Below are 27,829 nucleotides of genomic sequence, written 5' to 3' on the forward strand. Positions count from 1 at the left end.
TCGCCATGCCACAAGGCTCAAAGCTCCATCGGGCTGGTGCCTCCCTCTCTAAGGTGCCGCTTGGCCCCCACTGCCCGTGGCACCCGGTCTCGGATGCAGTCAGCCCCGGCTCCTGCCAGCCGCACGCCTTGCGCCCAGGCTCCCTCCCCCTTGTGCGGCCCTAGACTGCAGGCCCGCTGCTGCCTGGAGCTGTGATGTCTGGGTTTGGTCCCTTGCTGCTGGGTTCATTGAGGCGGTCACATCCCCAAGCTTCCTTCTGCTGAGGGAGGCTGATCTGGTGCTTAAAGCACTGGCCCAGGGGTCAGGGTTCAATATGGAGCTCTGCTACTGACTTCCCGTGTGATCCTGGGCATGTCACTTAGACACCTGAAATTCAGCCTGACCCCGTTGGCCTGTGACCATTGCTGCATCACGCCGAACGGAGTGTGCGTGTCCCTGGTGCCTTTCGGCTGGGCGCATCCCCAGCTGGATTAACTGGCTTTCACAGTCGCCTGCCCGGCCCTTCCGTACGCAAGGACTCTGATCACAAGGATTCATGGCAGGGAGGGGAGAGGCTAGGTGAGTGGTGTCATCCCCATTTTACAGCTGAGGGAAACTGAGGCACAGAGTGGCTAACTGGCCAGCTCAAGTCATGCCATGAGTCCCGGATAGTGGTGCACACAGAAGCCAGGAGTCCTGTCTCCCAGCCCCCATTCTAAGCATTAGAGCCTGTTCTAGGCACCAGCCCCCGTTCTAGGCATCAGAGCTTGTTCTAGGCACCGGACCCCGTTCTAGGCATCAGAGCCTGTTCTAGGCACCAGCCCCCGTTCTAGGCATCAGAGCCTGTTCTAGGCACCGGACCCCGTTCTAGGCATCAGAGCCTGTTCTAGGCACCGGACCCCGTTCTAGGCATCAGAGCCTGTTCTAGGCACCGGACCCCGTTCTAGGCATCAGAGCCTGTTCTAGGCACCGGACCCCGTTCTAGGCATCAGAGCCTGTTCTAGGCACCGGACCCCGTTCTAGGCATCAGAGCCTGTTCTAGGCACCGGACCCCGTTCTAGGCATCAGAGCCTGTTCTAGGCACCGGACCCCATTCCTTGCTGGCCCAGCTGTTAAAGGTCTTTCCCTGTTGCTGCTCCCCGGGTCACAAGAGCTCTGGGATCTCCTTTCCAAACCAGCCCTGGCTCATTAGGAGCCTAGTCCCATCAACTGCCGATGGGTCTGAGCGGTGAAGTGCCTAAATCCCCTTGGAGTGACATGGAGGCTCCCAAAGCAGCCAGGCGCTGCACCTCTGAGCGCAGTGTCGCCTACAGGCCCTGCTCCCGCACCGTCCTGTCCTACCTGCCGAGCAGCCGGGGGGGGGGAGCACAGGAGCCGCAGGACGCTGACTGGCCCCAGCCTGCAGGTAAGTCCCCCCACGTGTCCGGAACCCGGCGCTGAGGCCGCATCTGCATCCGCACCGCGGCCCCTGGCTGGCAGCAGCCAGCTCCAGCTGCTTGGCAGGAAGGCGGCAGAACCACACAAGTGCCCCCCCATCCAACCCACCCCCGGCTCCGGCGTGGTGTCCCCCCCCCCCACTTTGGAGGGTTGGAAAACAAGGGGCCCGGTTCTGTGGGGGCCCCACCATGTGTCCTCAGCCACAGCCCTGCACAGCGGAGCAAAGTGCCACAAGGTGGAATGGCACAGTTGTGTGTCACTTCGCACTGTCGCGCACCCCCTTCTACCTAGCAATGGCCCAACGCATCTGTCCCCTCGCACGGCGTTCTATCTCCTTGCACGTCGACCTATCCTCTCATGCGTCGACCTATCCCCACACAGACTGAGCTATCCCCTCACAAACCGACCTATCCCAACACGCACCAACATATCCCCACATGTGCTGACCTATCCCCTCACACACCGACATATCCCCTCGCACAGTGACCTAACCCCTGGTGCGCCAACCTATTCCCTCGCACATCAATTTATCCTGACACAGACTGACCTATCCCCTCACGCGCCGACTGATCCCCTCGCACGGCGCTCTATCCTTTCGCACGCCGACCTATCCCCTCGCACGGCACTCTATCTCCTCGCACGGTGCTCTATCCCCGCACACGGTGACTCATCCCCTCGCACGGCGCTCTATCCTTTCGCACGCCGACCTATCCCTTCGCACAGCGCTCTATCCCCGCATACAGTGACATATCCCTTCGTGCGCTGACCTATCTCCTCGCACGGCGCTCTATCCTTTCGCACACCGACCTATCCCTTCACACAGCGCTCTATCCCCGCATACAGTGACATATCCCTTCGTGCGCTGACCTATCTCCTCGCACGGCGCTCTATCCTTTCGCACGCCGACCTATCCCCGCGCATGGTGACTTATCCCCTCGTGCTGACCTATCTCCTCGCATGGCGCTCTCCCCTCACACGCCAATCTATCCCCCCACACACTGACCTATCCCCTTGTATGGCACTCTATCCCCTTGCACTCCAACCCATCCTCACACAGACCAATCTATCCCCTCGCACACTGACCTATCCCCACACAGACCAATCTATCCCCTCGCACGCCAATCTATCCCCTTGCACACCAATCTACCCCTCGTGCGCTGATCCAGCCCCTCGCATGCCAGTTTATACCTTCGCATGCCAATCTACCCCTACGTGCACTGACCTATTCCCCACACGCGCTGATCTATCCCCTCGCATGCCAACCTATCCCCACTCGCGCCGATCTATCCCTGTATACCCCGATCCATCCCCTCACACCCCGATCCCTTCTAGCCACCTGTCCCCTCACGGCCTGTCTGTCCAGGCCCATCTCTGGGACTCCGTTTTCCCCGTGCGGGTTTGGGAAGAAGGGAGAGGTTGATGTTTCCTGTTTGCGGGGGGATCCCTCCCACCCCTCTTGCAGGGGCCCGTTCTCCACTGCCCCCCCCCCCGTGCTGTCACAGTGGGTGCAGAGTGCCGCCCAGCCCCCTCCGTGGAGGGGCGAGACGCCAGGCAGGGGGCTGGATGCTGCATAGGGCCCGGGGCCCCGTCCCACTCCGGTGATCTCTCCCCAGCCCTGCGGGCGCAGCGTTAGGCAGCGAGGTTGCTGGGGCTAATCAAGACGGACTTGCACACAAAGCAGGCGCCGCCTCCAGCAAGGGAGAAGCAGATGGGCTAAGCGAGGCAGGGAGCTGCTGCTAAGTGGATTGATGGCGAGGCCTCAGAGCTGGATTGGAGAGGGACCCACTGGAGGCCGGCCGGGCCGCCATGCCGCACGGGGGCTGGGCGCGAGGACCCGGCGGGGAGGGAGAAGGGCCTGCAGATAACAGATGCCCGGACACAAAGACTGGAAGGGGAGAGGGGGACAGATGGGCGGGCAAGGGAGAGTCAGGAGAGGAGAGGGATCTGGGCGTAATTAGATTGGATCCGATTATGACAGACTCAATTAGAGCGATATTATGATCAGCAGCTTCTGTCGCTATTTGGCTTTTCGGGGGCGAGCCGGGCCCACGTGGGGAAAGGGACGAGTGGGGCCAGAGGAGCCGGGCGCATGAAAGGAGCGTTCTCCTCGGGAAAGCAGTGACAGATTGTCTGGTGAGCGAGCGCCGGGGCCGTCTGTCACCGGCCGCTCACAAAACCTGCACTCCATAAAAGCCAGGGAGACAAAGGCGAGGAGGGGAGAGGGGTGAGGGGAGCCGAGACCTTCTGTCACCAGCCAGGCAGGCGTGCCCAGGGTGCGGAGAGCCGCGCAGAGCCGGGACCTGTCAAGAGCCGGGCACGGGCGTGTGACACCCCACCTGTCCACGCACAGCCCTGTGCGCACCCCGCCCAGCTCTGCGTGGCGTGCATGGCCCTGCACACACGGCTGCGCACGCACGTGCAGGGGCACCGTCCCCAGAACCACGGGTGCACAAACACAGCCGCAGAGGAGCCCACGGCCCTGGCGCTGCTAACGGGCCGGCTCCGAGCCGCACTCGCCACCCTGCTGCAGGCTGGAGGGACAGGCAGAGAGAAAGGGGGTCTCCCACCTCGCCCCTGGGCACTGGCCACGCAGCCCGGCCCGGCCGGGGGCGTCTCTGGGAGACGGAGAAAGCAGCCGTTGGGCTCCTGTGTGGACGAGCCAAGGGCTGGATTCTGCTCGGCTCCGCCCGTGTCAGCTGAGAGGAGACGCAGCTGGTGGGAAGAGGAGTTGGCCTGGGGGAGCTGGGAGAGGGCAGAGCCACCCCCCCCCATGTAACTCCATGGGCCTTGCAGCACTTGTGTGTGAATCCAGCCCCCTGACTCCCCCATGTAACTCCATGGGCCTTGCAGCACTTGTGTGTGAATCCAGCCCCCTGACTCCCCCATGTAACTCCATGGGCCTTGCAGCACTTGTGTGTGAATCCAGCCCCCTGACCCCCCCATGTAACTCCATGGGCCTTGCAGCACTTGTGTGTGAATCCAGCCCCCTGACTCCCCCATGTAACTCCATGGGCCTTGCAGCACTTGTGTGTGAATCCAGCCCCTGGGGGGTCCTTTTTGCTTCTCCAGGGCCCGTCCCTGTTGTTCTCTCTCCCCTAGGAGTCAGGCTCAGGGTCCCCACCCTGGTGCTCCAAGCAGCAGGCTGGTCCCCGCAGCCTCGTGGGCAAGGTCTGTGCGGCCCTTTGCCCCCTCTGTGAAGGCCGCCCCCATCGCCTGCAAACCCGGGACAAGCTGTGAGCTCAGGGCTGGCTGTCGCACCCGCCCACACCGCCCCCCGGGATGTTTCCCAGAAGCCCCTGCAGCTCCCACCGTGCTAAGCACTATGGGATAGGTGCTCCGGGGGTCCCACGATGGCCTGGGAATGGGGGGGAGGTGACTCCCCCGGCGTTAGGAGATGTGACTGGCTAACGCGCACCCCTGTCTCGCAATCCTCACGGCGCCCCTGCGTCAGCCGGTGCCCCCACTGCTCCACGGGCAGCAGCTAACCAGCCTGCACGCCAGCAAGGGTCCCGGAAAGGCAGAGTGGGCCGAGGGTTAATGCACCCGATCAGGCCTTGGGAGCTTGGGCAAGTCACTGCATTGCTCTGTGCCTCTGTTTCCCCTTCCATAAAATAGGAGTAGTAATCCTGCCTCTCCCCACCCCCATCTGTCGGTCTTGCCCATGGAGTGTGAGGCCTTTGTGCAGGGACTCTCTCTCACTCCCTGTCTGTGACACACCCAGCTAAACAGGGCCCTGGTCTCCACAGGGCAGGCTCATAGAAAACAGAGCTGGAAGGGACTTCGAGAGGCATCGAGTTCAGTTCCTGCCCTCACGGCAGGACCCAGCACCGGCTAGACCATCCCTGGCAGGCGTCTGTCCAACCTGCTCTTCAATCTCTCCAGAGATGGAGACTCCACAACCTCCCCAGGCAACTTATCCCAGTGTTTCACCCCCTGACAGGCAGGAAGTTTTTCCTAATGTCCAACCTGAACCTCCCTTGCTGCAGTTGAAACCCCTTGCTGCTTGTCCTGTCCTCAGAGCGTAAAAAGAACAAATTTTTAGAAACCTGAAAACCGCTGTCATATCCCCCCTCTCAGACTTCACTTTTCTAAACTAAACAAGCCCAGTTCTTTCAGCCTTCCCTCCTAGCTCATGTTCTCTCGACCTTCAATCATTTTTGCTGCTCTTCTCTGGACCCTCTCCAATTTCTCCACATCCTTCTTGAAATGCGGTGCCCAGAACTGGACACAAGGCTCCATTTGGGGCCTAACCAGTGCGGAGCGGAGCGGAGGAACGACTCCTCGTGTCGTGCTCACAACACTCCTGTCAATACAGCCCAGAACCATGTTGGCTTTTTGTGCAATGGTGTCCCACTGCTGACTCGTATTTAGCTTGTGGTCCACTCTGGCCCCTAGATCCCTCTCTGCAGGACTCCTCCCAGAGTCGCTTCCCGTTCTGCGTGTGACACGGATTTAGATCCCTCTCTGCAGGGCTCCTCCCAGAGTCGCTTCCCGTTCTGTGTGTGACACGGATTTAGATCCCTCTCTGCAGGGCTCCTCCCAGAGTCGCTTCCCGTTCTGCGTGTGACACGGATTTAGATCCCTCTCTGCAGGGCTCCTCCCAGAGTCGCTTCCCGTTCTGCGTGTGACACGGATTTAGATCCCTCTCTGCAGGGCTCCTCCCAGAGTCGCTTCCCGTTCTGTGTGTGACACGGATTTAGATCCCTCTCTGCAGGGCTCCTCCCAGAGTCGCTTCCCGTTCTGTGTGTGACACGGATTTAGATCCCTCTCTGCAGGACTCCTCCCAGAGTCGCTTCCCGTTCTGTGTGTGACACGGATTTAGATCCCTCTCTGCAGGACTCCTCCCAGAGTCGCTTCCCGTTCTGCGTGTGACACGGATTTAGATCCCTCTCTGCAGGGCTCCTCCCAGAGTCGCTTCCCGTTCTGCGCGTGACACGGATTTAGATCCCTCTCTGCAGGACTCCTCCCAGAGTCGCTTCCCGTTCTGCGCGTGACACGGATTTAGATCCCTCTCTGCAGGGCTCCTCCCAGAGTCGCTTCCCGTTCTGCGCGTGACACGGATTTAGATCCCTCTCTGCAGGGCTCCTCCCAGAGTCGCTTCCCGTTCTGCGCGTGACACGGATTTAGATCCCTCTCTGCAGGACTCCTCCCAGAGTCGCTTCCCGTTCTGCGTGTGACACGGATTTAGATCCCTCTCTGCAGGGCTCCTCCCAGAGTCGCTTCCCGTTCTGCGCGTGACACGGATTTAGATCCCTCTCTGCAGGACTCCTCCCAGAGTCGCTTCCCGTTCTGCGTGTGACACGGATTTAGATCCCTCTCTGCAGGACTCCTCCCAGAGTCGCTTCCCGTTCTGCGTGTGACACGGATTTAGATCCCTCTCTGCAGGGCTCCTCCCAGAGTCGCTTCCCGTTCTGCGCGTGACACGGATTTAGATCCCTCTCTGCAGGACTCCTCCCAGAGTCGCTTCCCGTTCTGCGTGTGACACGGATTGTCCCGTCCTCCCTGGAGCACTTTGCATTGGTCCTTATTGAATTTCATCCTGTTTGCCTCAGCCCGTTTCTCTGGTTTGTCCAGCCGACTCTGAATGATGCCCCTGCCCCTCCCGGCGTGGGATCTCCCACTCCCGCCCGACACGTGCTCTCACGGCTCAGAACCGGCCCCAGCACTGACCTGTCTCTCCCTGGGCCCTGATCTCAGGTCAAGGCCCCTGGCGATCATTTAGCTTTCGCAGCCTCCCGGCGTAAGAAGCCCTGGAAGTCAGGCTCGCGTCCGCTCCAGCCCCTCAAGGGTTAACGCCGTCTGCTCTCCCTGACAAGCACGGGCCAGTCGGTCCCCGGTGGGTTTGTACAATATGTCGCCTCCTCTCCTGCCAAATGCTGCCTCTGAGTCTCTTGCCTACCTCCCTGTGCTCCCGCACGCAGCCCCAGGGGTGTCCGGGCCGCACGCTCAGCTTGTGGCACCAGAGTCGACCTCGGCGGCTCCTTCTGTGCAGCTGATCCCGGCGAGATGGGCAGATCCCTCGGGGGCCCGGCAGCGGAGCCAGCGAAGGATCCCCGTGGATCGTGAGCCACCTGGAGCCGAGCGCAGCCTGGTCCGAGGCTCCGGAGCAGGCTGGGTGTCCTCTCGTGTTCTGCCTCTCGAGTCCCGCGTGAGCACACGCGCCCCGGGCCATCGAAGCCGCTCCTCACGCGGCTGGGCCGTAGAATCCAGCAACGTCCCGCGGGGGGGCCTCGAGAGGTCACCCCCCCGAGGCAGGCCTGGCCCAGGGCCATCCGACCAGTTCCGAACCGAGGCCAGGACTTCCCCACCCTAGAGACAAACCCCAGCCTTCCACATCAGGCACCTCTCTCCCGCCCCACCCCTCGCCCGGGAACCGTCCTCGCAGGCGGCTGGGCTGGAGCCGAGTTCCTGTCAGACCGAGGGTTTTATCGAGAGCAGCGGCCTCAACCGTTCTGTCCCCCAGCCGCCCCGCTCCAAAGAGACCTTTGTGCGGACCCAGCCACCTCCCAAGACAATACAAAGGGTGCGGGGTGGGGGTGGTATCTGGGAGGGACATTGGGTGCAGGGGGGTGGGGTCTGGGAGGGAGGTTGGTGCAGGGGGGTGGGGGTGGCATCTGGGAGGGAGGTTGGGTGCAGGGGGGTGGGGGTGGGGTCTGGGAGGGAGTTTGGTGCAGGGGGGTGGGGGTGGCATCTGGGAGGGAGGTTGGGTGCAGGGGGGTGGGGGTGGGGTCTGGGAGGGAGTTTGGTGCAGGGGGTGGGGGTGGGGTCTGTGAGGGAGGTTGGTGCAGGGGGTGGGGGTGGGGTCTGTGAGGGAGGTTGGTGCAGGGGGTGGGGGTGGGGCCTGGGAGGGAGGTTGGGTGCAGGGGGGTGGGGGTGGGGTCTGGGAGGGAGGTTGGGTGCACAGGGGGTGGGGGTGGGGCCTGGGAGGGAGGTTGGGTGCAGGGGGGTGGGAGTGGGGCCTGGGAGGGAGGTTGGGTGCTGGGGGGTGGGGGTGGGGGTGGGGTCTGGGAGGGAGGTTGTGTGCAGGAGGTGGGTGTGGGGTCTGGGAGGGAGGTTGGGTGCAGGAGGTGGGGATGGGGTCTGGGAGGGAGGTTGGGTGCTGGGGGGTGGGGGTGGGGTCTGGGAGGGAGGTTGGGTGCAGGAGGTGGGGGTGGGGTCTGGGAGGGAGGTTGGGTGCAGGAGGTGGGGATGGGGTCTGGGAGGGAGGTTGGGTGCTGGGGGGTGGGGGTGGGGTCTGGGAGGGAGGTTGGGTGCTGGGGGGTGGGGGTGGGGTCTGGGAGGGAGGTTGGGTGCAGGAGGTGGGGGTGGGGTCTGGGAGGGAGGTTGGGTGCAGGAGGTGGGGATGGGGTCTGGGAGGGAGGTTGGGTGCAGGAGGTGGGGGTGGGGTCTGGGAGGGAGGTTGGGTGCAGGAGGTGGGGGTGGGGTCTGGGAGGGAGGTTGGGTGCAGGAGGTGGGGATGGGGTCTGGGAGGGAGGTTGGGTGCAGGAGGTGGGGGTGGGGTCTGGGAGGGAGGTTGGGTGCAGGAGCAGGCTGAGGAGGGGGGTTCTGAATGGGAAGGGGTAGTTGAGGGCAATAGGGGTGGAAGGGCCTGGGCATGAAGGGGTGCAGCTCCCAGATGCCCCGCTGCTCCCATTGGTCGTGATTGTGGCCAGTGGGGGCAGCGGGGAAGCCCTGCGGGAGCCGTTCTGCCAGCGGGGGAGGAGGGAACAGCACTGCGAGAAGCCGCTTGCTCCCCCTCCAAGCCTGCAGCGTTCTTACCCCTGTTCTAATGGTGGGGAAACCAAGGCAGGGGACAACGAGGTGTCTTGCTCAGGGTCACCCAGGGAGGCGGTGGCAGAGCTCCGGGCTGCGCGCAGCTCTCCGGAGTCCTGGGCCACTGTCTGAGCATGGCCCCCCTCCAAACTGCCCACATCACGCCCAGTCCCATGCAAGGGCCTTTCTTGCCTGGAGGCGAGGAAACAAACAGCGAGAGGAGCTTGGACCCAGGCCTCACTCTCCAGAGGCAGCTCCAGGCCTCTGGCGCCCAGATCCAGCTGCCCTGAGACCAGCCCCAGCTGGCACTGAGCGGCCCTTCCCCCTCCCCCCCCCCCCCCCCCCCCCGGTGCTGGCACTGAGCGGCCCTTCCCCCTCCCCCCTCCCCGGTGCTGGCACTGAGCAGCCCTTCCCCCTCCCCCCCCCCCCCGGTGCTGGCACTGAGCGGCCCTTCCCCCCCCCCCCCGGTGCTGGCACTGAGCGGCCCTTCCCCCCCCCCCCCGGTGCTGGCACTGAGTGGCCCTTCCCCCCCCCCCCCCCCCCGGTGCTGGCACTGAGTGGCCCTTCCCCCCCCCCCGGTGCTGGCACTGAGCGGCCCTTCCCCCCCCCGGTGCTGGCACTGAGCGGCCCTTCCCCCTCCCCGGTGCTGGCACTGAGCGGCCCTTCCCCCTCCCCCCCCTGGTGCTGGCACTGAGCGGCCCTTCCCCCCCCCCCCGGTGCTGGCACTGAGCGGCCCTTCTCCCCCCCCCCCGGTGCTGGCACTGAGCGGCCCTTCCCCCCCCCCGGTGCTGGCACTGAGCGGCTCTTCCCCCCCCCCGGTGCTGGCACTGAGCGGCCCTTCCCCCCCCCCCCGGTGCTGGCACTGAGCGGCCCTTCCTCCCCCCCCCCCCCGGTGCTGGCACTGAGCGGCCCTTCCCCCCCCCCCCCGGTGCTGGCACTGAGCAGCCCTTCCCCCCCCGCCCGGTGCTGGCACTGAGCTGCCCTTCCCCCCCCCCCCCGGTGCTGGCACTGAGTGGCCCTTCCCCCCCCCCGGTGCTGGCACTGAGCGGCCCTTCCCCCTCCCCGGTGCTGGCACTGAGCGGCCCTTCCCCCTCCCCCCCCCGGTGCTGGCACTGAGTAGCCCTTCCCCCCCCCCCGGCGCTGGCACTGAGCGGCCCTTCCCCCTCCCCCCCCCCAGTGCTGGCACTGAGCGGCCCTTCCCCCACCCTGGCGTTGGCACTGAGCGGGCCGGCAGGCTGTGGGAGCGGCAATTTGGCACAGCTGGGGGGCAGAGCAGGTGGGGAACGCGCCCGTTTTCAGCAGGGGGTCAGAGAACACCGGACGCGCCGGAAGGATGCTTCCACCAAGTGCGGTGGAGATTCGCCGCGCGGCCTGAGAGCGTCCGAGGTCTCGTCGGCAGCGGCTCCTTTGGCTCTTGGGAGATGCGACGCCGACAATGTGTCTTTAACGGCCTTAGCGTTCCCGTCCTCCGCCATCCAGCGTTCCCTGGCGCTCGGCGAGCACTCCAGACCCCAAGGGCCCCGCTGGTCAGCGGAGCGCCCACGGCGGGCAGCGGGCAGCGGTGCACATCCGCACACGCCTTGATGCACCCAACAGCATTTATTCTGCACGCGAATGGAAAACCCAAGAGGGACCATTGCTGCTGATGGCTATGGGCTGATGCCTCCCCCTCCAATCTGATCCCTCCCGGGGGTTCGCACCAGCTGTCGGAGGGAATCCTCAGGGTGGCTGAATGACACCGGTGCCTTGCATTGGACGGAGAGAATCCGGGGACGTGGCTCTCGGCTACATGGAGACGTTTGTCTGCGGCCCGGAGGAAGCAGTCAGGGAAGAGCACACAAAGCAGAGACCCAGACGCTGGCCCCGGGGCTGGGCTACCAGGAAGCGGAGAGCAGAGCAGGAGGGAGCCCCAGAGCTGGCTGCCTGCGTCCCCTCCTCCCGGGAACCGGGCAGGATGCCCAGAGAGCATCTCGGGCGATAGGAGAGGCGCTGGCCCCGGGGGGGCGGGGGCAGAGAGAGAAATAAATAAATATGGATGCGGCCCATCAGGCCTCCCACGGGGAGATGGGAGTGTGGGCCGCAGCAGGCGGAGTGTGTGTGCACGTGTGTATGTGTCCGGGTGTGTGTGTGCTTGTGTGCGTCCCTGTGTGCGCGCTTGTGTGCATGTGTGTGCTTGTGTGCATCCCTGTGTGCGCGCTTGTGTGCATGTGTGTGCTTGTGTGCATCCCTGTGTGCGCGCTTGTGTGCATCCCTGTGTGTGCACTTGTGTGCATGTGTGTGTGTGTGCACGTGTGTATGCGTCCGTGTGTGCGTCCCTGTGTGTGTGTGTACACATGTGTATGCGTCCCTGTGTGCGCGCTTGTGTGCGTGTGTGTGTGCACGTGTGTGTGTGTCCCTGTGTGCGCGCTTGTGTGCGTGTGTGTGTGTGCACGTGTGTGCGTTCCTGTGTGTGCACTTGTGTGCGTCCCTGTGTGTGTGTGCGTGTGTGTGTGTACACGTGTGTATGCGTCCCTGCGTGTGCACTTGTGTGCGTCCCTGTGTGTGTGTGTGTGTGCGTGTGTGCATGTGTGCCACAGGCTGTGGGGGTGACGGCAGTGTTACTGTGTAATGGAAGAGCTGGGCTTAAGCAGTTTTTTACATTCTTAGCGGATGCAGCAATCCTAGAGGTGCCAGGCTCAGCCCTGACGTGTCCTGGCCCAAAGGAAGCGCAGGGTGACGGGGCGGAGGTGTGTGTCATGGATATAGTGGGGAGGGGAGGGTGAGCATGTCTGATATTTACCAGGGTCTTTGGCATGTGTATGTGCATGTGTGTGTGTGTGTGTGATGGTTACAGGGGGAGAGCTGATGCATTTGTGCAAGTGTGTGTGTGAGAGAGAGCTGGGCAACTTGTCTGTGTGTGTGCGTCCGAATCTGTGTATTCATGTGTGTGTCCATGTGTGTCTCTGTGTCTGCATGTCTGTGTGTATGTGCGTCCGTGTGTGTGTAACCATGTGCATGTCCGTGTGTGTGCTTGTCTCTGTGTGTGCGTGTCTGCATGTCTGTGTGCATGCGTCCATGTGTGTGTGCACGCGCGTGTTTCTGTGTGTGTGTCCGTCTGTGTGTATGTATCCATGTGCATGTCCGTGTGTGTGCGTCTGCATGTCTGTGTGTGTGCGTCCATCTGTGCGTGTCTGCGCGTGTGTGTGCGCACGTTTCTCTGTGTGTGTCCATGTGTGTGTCCGTCCGTGTGTGTGCATGTCTCTGTGTGTGCGTGTCTGCATGTGTGTGTCCATGTGTGTGTGCATGTGTGTGTGTGTGTGATGATTACAGGGGGAGAGCTGATGCATTTGTGCAAGTGTGTTTGTGAGAGAGAGCTGGGCACCTTGTGTGTGTGCGTCCGTAACTGTGTGTCTATGTGTGTGTCCATGTGTGTGTGTCCGCGTATGTCTCTGTGTGTGTCCGTGGGTCTGTGTGTGTATCCATGTTTGTGTCCATCCATGTGTGTGTATCCGTGTGCATGTCCGTGTGTGTGCGTGTCTCTGTGTGTGCGTGTCTGCATGTGTGTCCATGTGTGTGTCTGTGTGTGTCTGGCCGTGTGTGTGTGTATCTGGGTGGGGGTTAGTTTCGGGGTGGGTGCTGCTGTTGCCACAGGCTCATTAGGCAGATATTGGTTTTTAATCAGTGCCATAGCAATGGTGATGCAAGCTCCTCGCCGCCACCTGATCCCTCCCCGGCCTCTTCTCTCCTCCCTGCAAACTCCGCCACCATCTGCTGAGAGGGGCCGGGCTGGAGCTGGCCCAGGTGTGCACACATGGCCACCATGGCCGGGGAAAGCAGCCATGGGGTGCTGGCGAGGGGACGGGAGGGGGGCAGTGGGCAGCAAGGCAGCCCCAGGCGCTCGGGGGGGAGCAAGAGGGGGACCGGGAAAAGGGGGGATGTTCCCAGTCAATCAACTGGGGAGCTGTGGTGTGGGGATAGATAGATAGATAGATAGATAGATAGATAGATAGATAGAGGGGATGTGTGGGGATAGATAGATAGATAGATAGATAGATAGATAGATAGATAGATAGATAGATAGATAGAGGGGATGTGTGGGGATAGATAGATAGATAGATAGATAGATAGATAGATAGATAGATAGATAGATAGATAGATAGATAGATAGAGGGGATGTGTGGGGATAGATAGATAGATAGATAGATAGATAGATAGATAGATAGATAGATAGATAGATAGAGGGGATGTGTGGGGATAGATAGATAGATAGATAGATAGATAGATAGAGGGGATGTGTGGGGATAGATAGATAGATAGATAGATAGATAGATAGATAGATAGATAGATAGATAGATAGATAGATAGATAGATAGATAGAGGGGATGTGTGGGGATAGATAGATAGATAGATAGATAGATAGATAGATAGATAGATAGATAGATAGATAGATAGAGGGGGTGTGTGGGGATAGATAGATAGATAGATAGATAGATAGATAGATAGATAGATAGATAGATAGATAGATAGATAGATAGAGGGGATGTGTGGGGATAGATAGATAGATAGATAGATAGATAGATAGATAGATAGATAGATAGATAGATAGATAGAGGGGATGTGTGGGGATAGATAGATAGATAGATAGATAGATAGATAGATAGATAGATAGATAGATAGATAGATAGATAGATAGATAGATAGAGGGGATGTGTGGGGATAGATAGATAGATAGATAGATAGATAGATAGATAGATAGATAGATAGATAGATAGATAGATAGATAGATAGAGGGGATGTGTGGGGATAGATAGATAGTTAGTTAGAAAGAAAGAAAGAAAGAAAGAAAGAAAGAAAGAAAGAAAGAAAGAAAGAAAGAAAGAAAGAAAGAAAGAAAGAAAGAAAGAAAGAAAGAAAGAAAGAAAGAAAGAAAGAAAGAAAGAAAGAAAGAAAGAAAGAAAGAAAGATAGAGGGGATGTGTGGGGATAGATAGATAGATAGATAGATAGATAGATAGATAGATAGATAGATAGATAGATAGATAGATAGATAGATAGATAGATAGATAGATAGATAGATAGAGGGGGTGTGTGGGGATAGATAGATAGATAGATAGATAGATAGATAGATAGATAGATAGATAGATAGATAGATAGATAGATAGAGGGGGTGTGTGGGGATAGATAGATAGATAGATAGATAGATAGATAGATAGATAGATAGATAGATAGATAGATAGATAGATAGATAGAGGGGGTGTGTGGGGATAGATAGATAGATAGATAGGGTGTGTGGGGATAGATAGATAGATAGATAGATAGATAGATAGATAGATAGATAGATAGATAGAGGGGGTGTGTAGGGATAGATAGATAGATAGATAGATAGATAGATAGATAGATAGATAGATAGATAGATAGATAGATGGGGGTGGGGATGGATGGATGGATGGATGGATGGATGGGGGTGCTAACTAGGTAGATAATCCAGGGAGGGGAATTTGTGGGGAGATTCTTGGTGTTGAGAGCAATGTAGGAAGGGTTAAAACGAGAGTTTAAAGGAGGGATCAGCAAGAGGGGCTGGGCTGCCTGGCAAGGGGGACACAGCTTAATGTAACACCGAACAGATTCTGGCGCGCTGTTCAGAGTTCGTGCCCATGCCCCGTGGCTGTGTGCCTGCCAGGGGCGGCTGCCTGGCTGACTCCCTTAGCCCGTCCAACTTTCAAAGTCTATTCACCGGCTTCAAGACCCGTCCACAGACAGGAAGGTTGCACTGATGCCAAGGAAGTCTTCTTAGGCTCCCTGCACTATGTGTGAGACACGCCAACAGCACACCTTTGCCTGCCTCTCTCTCTCTCACACACACAGTCCTGCACACACGCGCGTTCACAGGTATACAAACACACACACGCATGTGCACAAAGCCACACACAGTGCTGCGCACACGCGTTCACAGGTATACAAACACACACACACACACATGTGCACAAAGCCACGCACAGTGCTGCGCACACGCGTTCACAAGTATACAAACACACACACATGCACAAAGCCACACAGCGCTGTGCACACGTGTTCACAGGTATACAAACACACACACGTGCACAAAGCCACACACAGTGCTGCGCACACGCATTTACAAGTATACAAACACTCACACGTGCACAAAGCCACACACAGCGCTGTGCACACGCGTTCACAGGTATACAAACACGTGCACAAAGCCACGCACAGTGCTGTGCACACGCGTTCACAGGTATACAAACACGTGCACAAAGCCACACACAGCGCTGTGCACACGCGTTCACAGGTATACAAACACGTGCACAAAGCCACGCACAGCGCTGTGCACACGCATTCACAGGTATACAAACACGTGCACAAAGCCACGCACAGTGCTGTGCACCAGCTGTCGGAGGGACTCCCAGGCCCGGCAGTGCAGGGCTGCCTGTCTCCGCCAGCACAGCGTTTCCCGGTCAGTGTCTGTTCCCAGCCTGGCCTCTCGGTCCCGTCCCCACGCAGAGAAGTCTCTGCTGCTTCCCCCCCCCCCCCCCCCCCCCGTCTCTCCATTTCCCCTTTATGAAATATGCATGGTGAACAGATGTCTCCTTCTCCTCCCCACCCCACAGCCTCCTTTCCTCCTGCCGGACCATGGCCAACCCCCCTCCCCTCTCCTCCCAGGGGGGCTCGAACTTCCCTCCCAGCCAATGGGATCCCCTCTGCTGTCTTTAATATTGATGAGGGGGGAGCACCGGAGTGGCCAATCGGAAGCCTGGGCTGGGAGGCAGCATGCTGGCTTGGGTGCATGTATATATAGTGTATGGCCCACATGCTTCGAGGTGTGTCCATAGAACTGTGCAGCAGCCCATGGGCCCCTCAGCAGCTCTGGGCCCCGGTCACAGGATCGCGCCCCTCCCCGGGCCCGTCCCTCTCAGCAGGAGTCTGAGCGCGCAAGGGGGAAACTTTCTGCGCTGTCAATGACCGGCCAGACCCTCGGGGCTGGGATTGGTCCAGCTTCGTCCTGCACGCAGAGGAGAGCCAGAGGCACTTTAGTGACTGAGGATGCCGTCCGGTTAGGGGTAAGGTGGCTGCACGGGGTTGGGGGGGGGGCAGTAGAGATGCACTGATGGGCTGGGATCCGACCCATTGCTGCGGTCCCAAGCACGGACACGGTGTGGGGATGGGGGCATGGGTGGGGAGAGAGAGAAAATACAGTGTGAACGGGCTGGAGAGGGAGGGAAGAGGTGTGTGGGGATAGATAGATAGATTAGATTAGATAGCGGGGGTATGTGTGGATACATAGCTAGATTAGATTAGATTAGATAGCGGGGGTACATGTGGATACATAGCTACATTAGATTAGATAGGTGCGTGGGGATAGATAGATAGATAGATAGATAGATAGATAGATAGATAGATAGATAGATGGGGGTGCAGATACATAGATAGATTAGATTAGATTAGATAGCGGGGGTACATGTGGATACATAGCTACATTAGATTAGATAGGTGCGTGGGGATAGATAGATAGATAGATAGATAGATAGATAGATAGATAGATAGATAGATAGATAGATAGATAGATGGGGGTGCAGATACATAGATAGATTAGATTAGATAAGATAGCGGGGGTACATGTGAATACATAGATTAGATTAGATAAGATAGCGGGGGTACATGTGAATACATAGATTAGATTAGATAAGATAGCGGGGGTACATGTGGATCCATAGATTAGATTAGATAAGATAGCGGGGGTACATGTGGATCCATAGATTAGATTAGATAAGATAGCGGGGGTACATGTGGATCCATAGATTAGATTAGATAAGATAGCGGGGGGTACATGTGGATCCATAGCTGCATTAGATTAGATAAGCTAGCGGGGGTACATGTGGATCCATAGCTGCATTAGATTAGATAAACTAGCGGGGGTACATGTGGATACATAGATTAGATTAGATTAGATTAGATAAGCTAGCGGGGGTACATGTGGATCCATAGCTGCATTAGATTAGATAGGTGCGTGGGGACAGATGATTCCATACACACGCAGAAGTGCACCAATACTCAGGACAAAGCATTTCTTCTGCCCACCCACTACCAGACGTGAAGTCCCTCTGCCGTGCACCTGCTGCACTTCAGAGAAGTCGAAGGGGGGTCGATTTGGGCGATGGAGGTGGCTCAGATCCAGGCGCCCAGCACAGATGGGGTGTCCTGGGCCCAGATGCCCGGCTTTGCCTGGGCAGGGTGCGGGTGCCTCTCACAAGCATTCGTGGGCTGCATTGGGTGGCACCACGGAGAGGGGCAGGCAAGGGGCCACGCAGGGAGCTTCAGGAAGTGGGGGAGGCCGTTGGCTCAGAACTGGGGGTTCGATATTCATGGCCGGTGGAAGCTGAGGGCTTCCCCGCCCAGGCTTGTGCAGTGGCCATGCGGGCGAAACAGACGCTTTGCGGAGGGAAGACCCGGGAGGGGAAGTCACCAGCCTAAAGCACCAGGGCTGCAGTCCTCGCTCGCTCAGCCAGGAGGCGGTAGGGAAAGGCCATTTACACCCAGCTCTGCAACCTCGACTGGTGCGAGTGACCCGCGGAGCCCCGAGAGTCCGGACTGGACTGAGGCCGCTCCCCGGGGTGGAAATTGTCCAGGCCTCCTGTCCTGCGTGGTGGGTCGCAGTGAACTGACTCCGCAATCTCGCTGTAATAGCAAAGGGCCAGACCCCTGGAAGGGGGGGACTGGGTGTAATTCCAGCGATTGGGGTGGCGCTGCAGAATCGACACCCCTCAGAGCCCGGCCGCTCGACGTGATTCCCTCTCGCGTCGTCCCTGCAAGCGGCTGGCAAGTAGGGACATGGCCGGTTTTCCTCCACTTGCTGCTGGTGATTGTTCTGGGGGGTGGGCAGGTGGCGTGCCTTGCCCCCTCCCCCAATCCTCCTGGCCACTCCTTTTCCATTAATCACCTCCCAGGAGGCTAGGGCCGGGTGCTTATCGTGTTTGTGTCTGCACCAGAGGCATCACGGCAAAACAAACCGTAGGCTAGGTCAATGTTCCCCATTTCTTTTCCATCAGAGGACAGATTTTCTCCATCCGTGCGCAGAATAAGTTTTTTTTCTGTGCACCAAGGCATGTGCACCACCCATAGAAACAAAACCCTGCTGCTCTGCTGATCAGCCTTTGAATCTCTCCTGAGCGGCCGCTCGGGCAACCGGCTTCTGGGAAGCCTGGTTAGGGGGAGTTGTGTTAGCTTGTGGAATCTTGTTTGTGGTTCTATTACTCCTGTAAAGTCGGGGGGCCGTGGAGTATCTAGAACTATGGGCTGTCTGGGGCAGGGGAAGAGCCCCTGTTCCCTCAGAGCCGATGAGCCCCTGGTCCGCATTTGTGTCCTCACCTGCCCGCTGCTCTTCTGGGGAACAAGCGGAGCGACGCCGTCACCGTGCACAGCCATGTGCACAGCCCAGAGCGAGCGCCGGGGCGCCCGCAGCGCTGGCAGAGACTCCGGCCTGTTCTCTTTGGCCTTGCGATCTGGTGGCAAACTGGCCCATGCGAGCGGTGGGGCGGCCACAGTCCCAGGAGGAAGGCAGAGGGTGCGGAGCGGGGCTAGAAAGGCTTGACAGGTGGGGGTGATGGGTGCGAATCCAGCATGAGTCCACCGAAGCCAGGGAGCTGGTCTCAGGGGCTCCGGAGACCTGACTGCAGGGATTCGGCCCTCGCCCGAGGCAGCGCGTAGAGGCGCCAGCGTGGGGATGGAAGGTCTAGAGAACAGGAGCTAGGAGGGAGGCTGGAAGAACTGGGCTTGTTTCGTGTGGAGAGGAGAAGCCTGAGAGGACATGAGAGCGGTTTCCAAGTACCTAACGGCACAAGGAGGAGGGGAAAACATTCTCCGTGGCCTCTGAGGGCAGGACGAGAAGCAAGGGGCTGAAACTGCTGCCGGGGGTTGGGTTGGACGTTAGGAAAAACGTCCTGCCTGTCAGGGGTTAAACGCTGGGGCAAGTTGCCAGGGGGCTGTGGAGTCCCCATCGCTGGGGATATTTCAGGGCAGGTTGGACAGAGACACCCGCCAGGGACGGTCCAGTGGTGCTGGGTCCCGGGAGGCGCGGGACTGGACTCAATGCCTCTCGCGGTCCCTGCCACGTCCAGGGTTCGAGGCTTCCGGGATTCTAAGCGTGGGGCTGCTGTCCACGGGCGTAAGCGCCATCCTCCAGGGAGCCCTTCGCGCCCGCACTGCTGGGCGAAGCTGCAGCCTTGAGCCGTGTCCCGTGTGGAGCCAGGGTTGTGAGCTCTTTGGGGTCAGGGCCTGTGCGTGTGTGTGTGTGTGTGTACGCATGTGAGTGCGGGTGCGTGTGTGTGTGCGTGTACGCATGTGAGTGCGGGTGCGTGTGTGCATGTACACATGTGAGTGTGCGTGTGTGTACACATGTGAGTGCGGGTGCGTGTGTGTGTGTGCGTGTACGCATGTGCGTGTGTGTGTGCGTGTACGCATGTGAGTGTGGGTGCGTGTGTGTGTGTGTACGCATGTGAGTGCGGGTGCGTGTGTGTGTGTGTGTGTGCATGTACGCATGTGAGTGCGGGTGCGTGTGTGCATGTACACATGTGAGTGTGCGTGTATGTACGCATGTGAGTGCGGGTGCGTGTGTGTGTGTGTGCATGTATGCATGTGAGTGTGGGTGCGTGTGTGTGTGTGTGTATGCATGTGAGTGCGGGTGCGTGTGTGCATGTACACATGTGAGTGTGCGTGTGTGTACACATGTGAGTGCGGGTGCGTGTGTGTGTGTGCGTGTACGCATGTGCGTGTGTGTGTGCGTGTACGCATGTGAGTGTGGGTGCGTGTGTGTGTGTGTATGCATGTGAGTGCGGGTGCGTGTGTGCATGTACACGTGAGTGTGCGTGTGTGTGTGTACGCATGTGAGTGCGGGTGCGTGTGTGTGTGTGTGTGTGCGTGTACGCATGTGAGTGCGGGTGCGTGTGTGCATGTACACATGTGAGTGTGCGTGTGTGTACGCATGTGAGTGCGGGTGCGTGTGTGTGTGTGTGCATGTATGCATGTGAGTGTGGGTGCGTGTGTGTGTGTGTATGCATGTGAGTGCGGGTGCGTGTGTGCATGTACACGTGAGTGTGTGTGTGTGTGTACGCATGTGAGTGCGGGTGCGTGTGTGTGTGCGTGTACGCATGTGAGTGCGGGTGCGTGTGTGCATGTACACATGTGAGTGTGCGTGTGTGTACGCATGTGAGTGAGGGTGCGTGTGTGTGTGTATGCATGTGAGTGCGGGTGCGTGTGTGCATGTACACATGTGAGTGTGTGTGTGTGTGTGTACGCATGTGAGTGCGGGTGCGTGTGTGTGTGTGCATGTACACATGTGGGTGCGTATGTGTGTGTGTGTGTGTGTGCATGTACACGTGTGTGCGTGAGTGCGGGTGCGTGTGTGTGTGTGTGCATGTACACATGTGAGTGCGGGTGCGTGTGTGCATGTACACATGTGAGTGTGCGTGTGTGTGTGCATGTACACATGTGAGTGTGCGTGCATGTGTGTGAGTACGCACAAGTGCTGCAGCTGGTGCCCTGGGACTCTGCTAAGGAATAACACCGGGTGAAACCCCCCAGAGTAAGAAGCCCCCTGAAAAGCAAAGCGGCTCCCGGCTGCCCCCTGCCCACGGACCGTCGTTCGCTCCCACCGTGCACTGCTCCCCCGGCCGGGCAGGGAGCGCAGGGGCCTGGCCCCCCTCAGGCTTAGCAGTGGGCGCTCCTGGGTGTGGGGCAGCACGCTGGGGAAAAGCAGCAGCGGCGGCGAGCGAGGGAGGCGGGGAGGCAATGTGACGTCAGACGGACGCCGCGCGCTGACGGGACGGACACGCTTGGGGAATTGCATCACGTGTCTGGGCGCTTGGCCGGATCGGGGCCCTGAACCGGGGCCCTGCCCCAAGGTGGGTGCGGTACTAGGAGGAGGCTCCTTTGTCTCTTGTGCTAATTGCGCACCCGGGGACTCGCTGTATCCCTCCTGCCCCACCCCACGAGCTTTCTGAGTGTCCCTCTCCCAGCCCCTTACTCTAACTCAATGCACACAGGCACGGGCACGCAACTGACACACGTCTCCCTACACACAAAACTACACACATGTGATAACTTGCCCACACATGCGTGTACGCACACACAGATATATATATATAAACAACCAGACTTTGGCTGTGCACAGGCATGTGTGTGTGTGCATACATGCGTGGGCACGTTATCTCATGTGTGTAATTCTGTGTGTAGGGAGATGTGTGTCTGTTGTGTGCCCATGCCTGTGTTAACAAATTCCTGTGTCTGTGATTTTCATGTGTGTGTCTCGGTGTGAGGGCTGAATGACTGTGTACACGTGTATGGTTGGTGTGGGGGTTAATTTCTCTGTGTGTGAATTTTGGAGCGTCAGTTTGTGTGTGTGAATGTCTGTGCACATGCCTGGGAGTTTCCCAGGATGTGTTTATATAGATCCTTCTCCGGGGCACTTCTGAACAGGCGCGAGGCTGTGTCTGCACAGGTCAGTCTGTTACTGTCCGACTCGGAGTGCTCCTTCCATGGCTCGCCTCTGCTTATCCCCCCGCTCGGTTTCTTGCAGGCATGGCTTGTCAGAAGGCAAAAGCAGCCTGCCGTGTGCAGATGTTCCATAGGAATATTTTATCTCTGTCACCATACACCCCTAGCTAACTAACTAGCTCTCTCGCTCTCTAACTAGCTGACTCTCTGGTGTCTAGCTAACTAGCTCTGTAGCTAACTAGCTCTCTCGCTCTCTAACTAGCTGACTCTCTGGTGTCTAGCTAACTAGCTCTGTAGCTAACTAGCTCTCTCGCTCTCTAACTAGCTGACTCTCTGGTGTCTAGCTAACTAGCTCTGTAGCTAACTAGCTCTCTCGCTCTCTAACTAGCTGGCTCTCTGGTGTCTAGCTAACTAGCTCTGTAGCTAACTAGCTCTCTCGCTCTCTAACTAGCTGGCTCTCTGGTGTCTAGCTAACTAGCTCTGTAGCTAACTAGCTCTCTCGCTCTCTAACTAGCTGACTCTCTGGTGTCTAGCTAACTAGCTCTGTAGCTAACTAGCTCTCTCGCTCTCTAACTAGCTGACTTTCTGGTGTCTAGCTAACTAGCTCTGTAGCTAACTAGCTCTCTCGCTCTCTGGTGTCTAGCTAACTAGCTCTGTAGCTAACTAGCCCTCTGGCTCTCTGGCTTACAGTCTCGCTGGCGGTGGCTGCTCTCGAGAGCTTAGAGCTTTCCTTCTAACCCTCTTCCTTCCAAACTTGGTTTCCCTCGACTCTGCCCCTTGTCCCGTTCTGTCCCGGCCTGGTTGGCAGGGGTGGGTCAGGCCTGGCCTGGTTGGCAGGGGTGGGTCAGGCCTGGCCTGGCCTTTCCCCAGACCCACAGTCCCAGCTTTGGAAGCGTCTGTGTGCGGGCGCGGGCTCCGGAGCAGGGCTGCGAAGGCAGCGGAGGGAGGGGAGGCAGAGAGCCAGGATTCCTGGCCTGCTTGCAGACTCCCGGGGGGAGCAGGGAGCCGGCTTCTACTTGGACACATCAAGCAAAGCAGCTGTGCTGGGTTCCATATGTCTGGGGTGCCAGAATCCATGACATACGGGCTCATGTAATATACAATAGGCCCCCACCCCCACCCACACAGCCTGTCTCCCCCCCGCTCCAATCCACCACCTGTCATCTCTCCAGAGAGCCAGGAGAAATGGCTTCTCTCGCCACGGGCTCCCCCCTGTGGCCTTTCCTGCTGCCCTGGGCTGCTGCTACCCCCAAGCTCCCCCCCCCACTAGCACCTTGCCTGTGTCGAGCTCCAGCCGTTCTCTGCTCTGCACCAGGCTGCTTTGCTGGCTTGTGACAGGGACTGTTTGCTTGCCCTACGGGACAGACGAGTCTCCTTCCTTCCCTCCTTCCTCGGCAAGTGGGAGCAGGACGTTAGTGAGAACGCCGCTGTCTCTGTTTTCTAGAGCCCCTTGGAGGCACCTGCAGAGACTGACTCCTGAAGAAGGAAAACCGCTTTGCGCCGCGAGCCGCAAGACGGAGCCTGCACCCCGCGCACACAGAGAGGAGAGATTTATTTATTTAAGTTATATATTTATTGGAAATGGTATTTATTTAAATTATTTATTTGGAAGATTGTTGATTTGTGTGTCGGTTCCCCGGAGAGGGGAGCCAGCTTTGACATTTCTTTGGAAGGATTTTTTTAATGAGGAACAAGATGATGATGATGTGAACCAGAAAACAAAATATTAGACGCAGAGCCAGTTTATTTTGGAATTGTGTCTATCTGTCTGTCTGTCTGTCTGTCTGTCTGTCTGTCCACACACCCATTGGTATATCTATCCCTCCATCCTTTGAAAAGATGATGCTCAACTCAGACCAGACGGAAATCGACGTGCCCCCATCTCACTCAGAGACAGAGTCGGTCTTTAGCGACTGCGGGGGCCGCGGGGCTGGCGCGGAGGAGGCCGGTAGCATGGGCCTGTGTGCCCAGTCCCGGCTAGCTGAGCCAGGCGAGGCTCTGAAAAAGGACCTGCAGCACTTGAGCCGGGAGGAGCGGCGGCGGCGGCGGCGTGCCACGGCCAAGTACCGGACAGCCCACGCCACGCGGGAGCGCATCCGTGTCGAGGCTTTCAACATGGCCTTCGCCGAGCTGCGCAAGCTGCTGCCCACCCTGCCCCCCGACAAGAAGCTCTCCAAGATCGAGATCCTACGACTGGCCATCTGCTACATTTCCTACCTGAACCACGTGCTGGACGTCTGAGCCACTGAACCCATGTCTGTCTGTCCGTCTGTCTGCTACGTCTCCTCCCAGAACCACGTGCTGGACGTCTGAGCCACCGAGCCCATGTCTGTCTGTCCGTCTGTCTGCTACGTTTCCTACCTGAACCATGTGCTGGACAGCACCGAGCCCATGTCTGTCTGTCTGTCTGTCTGCTATGTCTCCTATCTGAGCCGCTGAGCCCACGTCCGTCTGTCTGCTGGGTCTCCTACCTGTACCATATGGTGGACGGCACTGAGCCCACATCTGCCTGTCCATCTGTCTGCTACATCTACCTGAACCACGTGCTGGACATCTGAGCTGCCAAGCCCACGTCTGTCTGTCTGCTGGGTCTTCTACCTGAACCATGTGCCGGATGTCTGAGCTGCCGAGCCCACGTCTGCCTGTCCGTCTGTCTGCTACATCTCCTACTCAAGCCACATGCTGGACATTTGAGCTACTAAGCCCACATCTGTCTGTCCATATTTCTCCTCCATATCCTTCCACCAACCCCATCTCTGTCTGTCTGTCCGTGCAGCTACTATACATGTTACCTGACAACTTGCTGGAGACTGAGCCACTGAGCCGAGGCCCATCCGTCCATGTCTCCGACGTCCCTCCTGGTGGATTGCTGAGCCACCGAGCTTTCATCCATCTGTCTGTCTGAGCCACAGGCCGGACCTCTTGAGCCACCAAGCCCCGTCTGCCCCTCCCCCATCCATCTCTCACTGGAACCCCGGGCCGGACGCCTGGCCCACAGCAGCTCTCAGCCCTGGGTTCTCGGCTCCTTCTGCCTGAGCAACAGCCTGGAGCGAGGGCGTCTCAGGCCTTTGTCTGTCGGCTGCATCGTGCCCAGGGGCGCCGCACGTTGGGCTCCCCCAAGGCCCTGTCTCAAGCAGCTGCTGCATTTCTGAGCTGACGCCCGTGGCGGGCCCTGGATCCAGGCAGACATGAAGGGGAGTGCGACCTGCTGGGAGGCTGGGAGCCTTTGCACGGCCAGAGGCCCCTGCTTGTCCTGGCCTGGAGAGGAATACCCAACGTGCCGCTAAGCACAGGGACGGACGACACGGGGCAGCCTCTCCAAGTGAGACAGCAGCAGCTTTCTGCAGGGCCCGGACCCTCGCGGTGGGTGGAAGGTGCCTGGTGAACAGGAAAGAGGTGTTTCCTCGCTCAGACCTGCTCCCGGAAACCTAACCCTTGCCCGTCCTGAGCCCCTCCCTTCCCCAGGCAGGCAGGGAAACTCGCCGCAAGTCAGTCCCCAGGGATTTCAGTGCGCTGCTGCCACCAAGGCTGGAGCGCAGACTCCCAAGTCAATGTCCACGTCAGCATCCCAAAGGTCAGAGTCTGCGCCCGTCGCTGTTCGGAGACTCCAGTCTCCACATCCTGCGGCTGTTTCTACCCATGCAAAGCGAGTGTTTTGCACCCACTTTGCACTGGTAGAAGTGACTGTTCAGGGTGGACAGCACAGAATCAAGCCCAGGGAGCTCAGAATAGATGCCCTTAGTGAGAGGGGTCCCGCTAGGGGAAATGTGGCAACTCTTTACTCAAGCTTCCAGCCCCCACCGACGATCTCAGATGACTGGATCTGTCTGCTGTAATGATCGGTGCATAGTAAATAAATACAACTGACCTGTTTGTTGCCATCATTAGCCTTCAGAGTCAACACCCTATTTTGATGATGAGAAGTCATTGATTTATAAGGCCTCCAGTCTCCTCTGCTATGCACCTTGTGTTGTCATTAACCCCCAGGCAAAGCAGGTATCAGGTCTTGCCTCCTGCTGGGTTTCCAGGCACCAGGTTTAACCCGTTAGTGGGACACCGTTTACCACAAAAGAGCTCGGTTTGCACCATTCTAGTTTATCTCAGAGCCAACCTGGGCTAATGTACGGGCTGCGCTGGGCAGCTGCACCTTTCATGCGACCGCTGAGATGTAGGCGCAAGCGACGGCTGCAGGGAACGGGAACTGGATGAGCAAACCCCACAGGCAGCTGTGGAGCGCACAGCCCAGGTGGGCAACCATGGGGCTGTGTGCCCCCGCATGCTCCCTGGTGTGAATCCCGAGCAGAGAAGGCCCCTCCCTCCCCTGCCAGCAAATGTCCCTCCTTGGAGACCCAGACGCAGCTCTGGGGTTCACCTGGTGCCCTGCACTTCCTTGGAACCCCAACCCCAGTGTCCCAGCTCAGCAAATCCCCCCCAATGGCAAAGCCAAGCCTGGGGTATTGGCAGAGAAGCTGATTGGCAGACGTTAGAACCAAAGAGAAATGGTGTTTGGCCAATGAGATCGCTGAGTGAGCGAACTGTAAACAAAACACAGAGCCTGCAGCCAATCAGAAAAGAGCTGGAGCAGACCAAGTAAGCAAGCGTGAACTGTGTGGGTCTGAGCCTGCAAAACCCACCTGTCTATTGGCCAAGGGTCTGCAGGGTGAGACTCTGTCATTTATCCCCATACACACCTGTCTGTCCGTCTGTCTGTCCCCCTTCACTCGCTCACCTGGCCAGTGTCTCTGTCCGCCTGTCTGTCCCCCTCCACTCGCTCACCTGGCCAGTGTCTCTGTCCGCCTGTCTGTCCCCCTCCACTCGCTCACCTGGCCAGTGTCTCTGTCCGCCTGTCTGTCCGTCTGTCTGTCCCCCTTCACTCGCTCACCTGACCAGTGTCTCTGTCCGTCTGTCTGTCTGTCTGTCCCCCTTCACTCGCTCACCTGACCAGCGTCTCTGTCCGTCTGTCTGTCTGTCTGTCCCCCTTCACTCGCTCACCTGACCAGTGTCTCTGTCCGCCTGTCTGTCCGTCTGTCTGTTCCCATGCGCCTCCATCTCACGGTCTGTCCCCCTTCACTCGCTCACCTGGCCAGTGTCTCTGTCCGTCTGTCTGTCCCCCTTCACTCGCTCACCTGACCAGTGTCTCTGTCCGCCTGTCTGTCCGTCTGTCTGTCCCCCTTCACTCGCTCACCTGGCCAGTGTCTCTGTCCGCCTGTCTGTCCGTCTGTCTGTTCCCATGCGCCTCCATCTCATGGTCTGTCTCCCTTCACTCGCTCACCTGGCCAGTGTCTCTGTCCATCTGTCTGTCTGTCCGTCTGTCTGTCTGCTCCCATACACCTCCATCCGTTGACCGATCTATCGCCATATACTCCCATCTCTCTCTCTGTCCTTTTGCACTACATCACCCGGGTGTCTGTCTGTCTGTCTATCACTGTACGAATCCTTTTATAGCTACGTACCCCCAACCCTCTCTGTGTCTGTCTATCATCATCTGTCTGTCTGTCTGTCTGTCTGTCTGTCTGTCTCTCGAGGCATTTGACCACAGCTGAACCTTCTCCAGCTCCGTTTGGGGGCTCAGATGAAATTCAGTGAACACGAGTGATGAAAAGAGGGCAGTTTCCTGACACACTGTTCCAATCTGGCCTTCTGGGTTCGGTTGCTGGCTCTGCCATTGATTCGCTGGGGCAGGCTACTTTCCCGCATCTCTGCCTCAGTTTCCCCCTCTATGTAAATAGGGAGAATGATGCCTACCTCGGCTGCATGCAGACTCCTCAGCAAACATCTGCCGCGTGCTTTGAGATTCCTGGGCGGCAGGGTGTTCTGAGCAATGACGACAGAGACAGATGTGCCCCTCCACACTCGGATTAGCAGGGCAAACCGACAGACAGGGAGCGCAGGGCTGACCCGCTGCCTCCTTCACTCATCAGCCACGTCTCTGTGCCACGAGGATATGGATTGAATTAATGTATTGCTGTATGTTGCTATTTATTTGTGGGTTGTGCACTTTGTTAAAAGAAAAACAAACAAAACCCAACTGTGGAGGGAACACCAGCCCCTTGTAGCTAACGTGCCCTTGTCTGTGCGTCTTGGCTGTTTAGAATGTTCCAGGGTTTCTTATTTACGATTGCCTAAGAAAGCGGGGCCGGGGATGGAATTAAACGGCCCCAGAGAAGAGAGAGCGCTCG

General features: G+C 58.4%; 1 protein-coding gene across 2 annotated transcripts; it reads left to right on the forward strand.

The window, feature by feature from the left end:
* Positions 1 to 1,311: 1,311 nt before the first annotated feature.
* NHLH1 (nescient helix-loop-helix 1) lies at positions 1,312 to 27,829 on the forward strand. 2 transcript variants are annotated; one of them, XM_075907351.1, is made up of 2 exons: positions 1,312 to 1,384; positions 23,095 to 27,829. In XM_075907351.1, exon 2 carries the CDS (start codon positions 23,490 to 23,492, stop codon positions 23,889 to 23,891), a length of 402 nt encoding a protein of 133 aa, XP_075763466.1. In that variant the 5' UTR covers positions 1,312 to 1,384; positions 23,095 to 23,489; the 3' UTR covers positions 23,892 to 27,829. The 2 variants fall into 2 exon arrangements, with proteins under 2 accessions (XP_075763466.1, XP_025041522.2); XM_025185737.2 differs by lacking the exon at positions 1,312 to 1,384 and adding an exon at positions 15,690 to 16,222.

This window comes from Pelodiscus sinensis, chromosome 24, assembly GCF_049634645.1.
Source record: "Pelodiscus sinensis isolate JC-2024 chromosome 24, ASM4963464v1, whole genome shotgun sequence".
Lineage (NCBI taxonomy): Eukaryota > Metazoa > Chordata > Testudines > Trionychidae > Pelodiscus > Pelodiscus sinensis.

Excerpts from the sequence above, each read along its gene's own strand:
- NHLH1 (XM_075907351.1), top strand. The coding sequence starts at position 23,490 with ATGATGCTCAACTCAGACCAGACGGAAATCGACGTGCCCCCATCTCAC.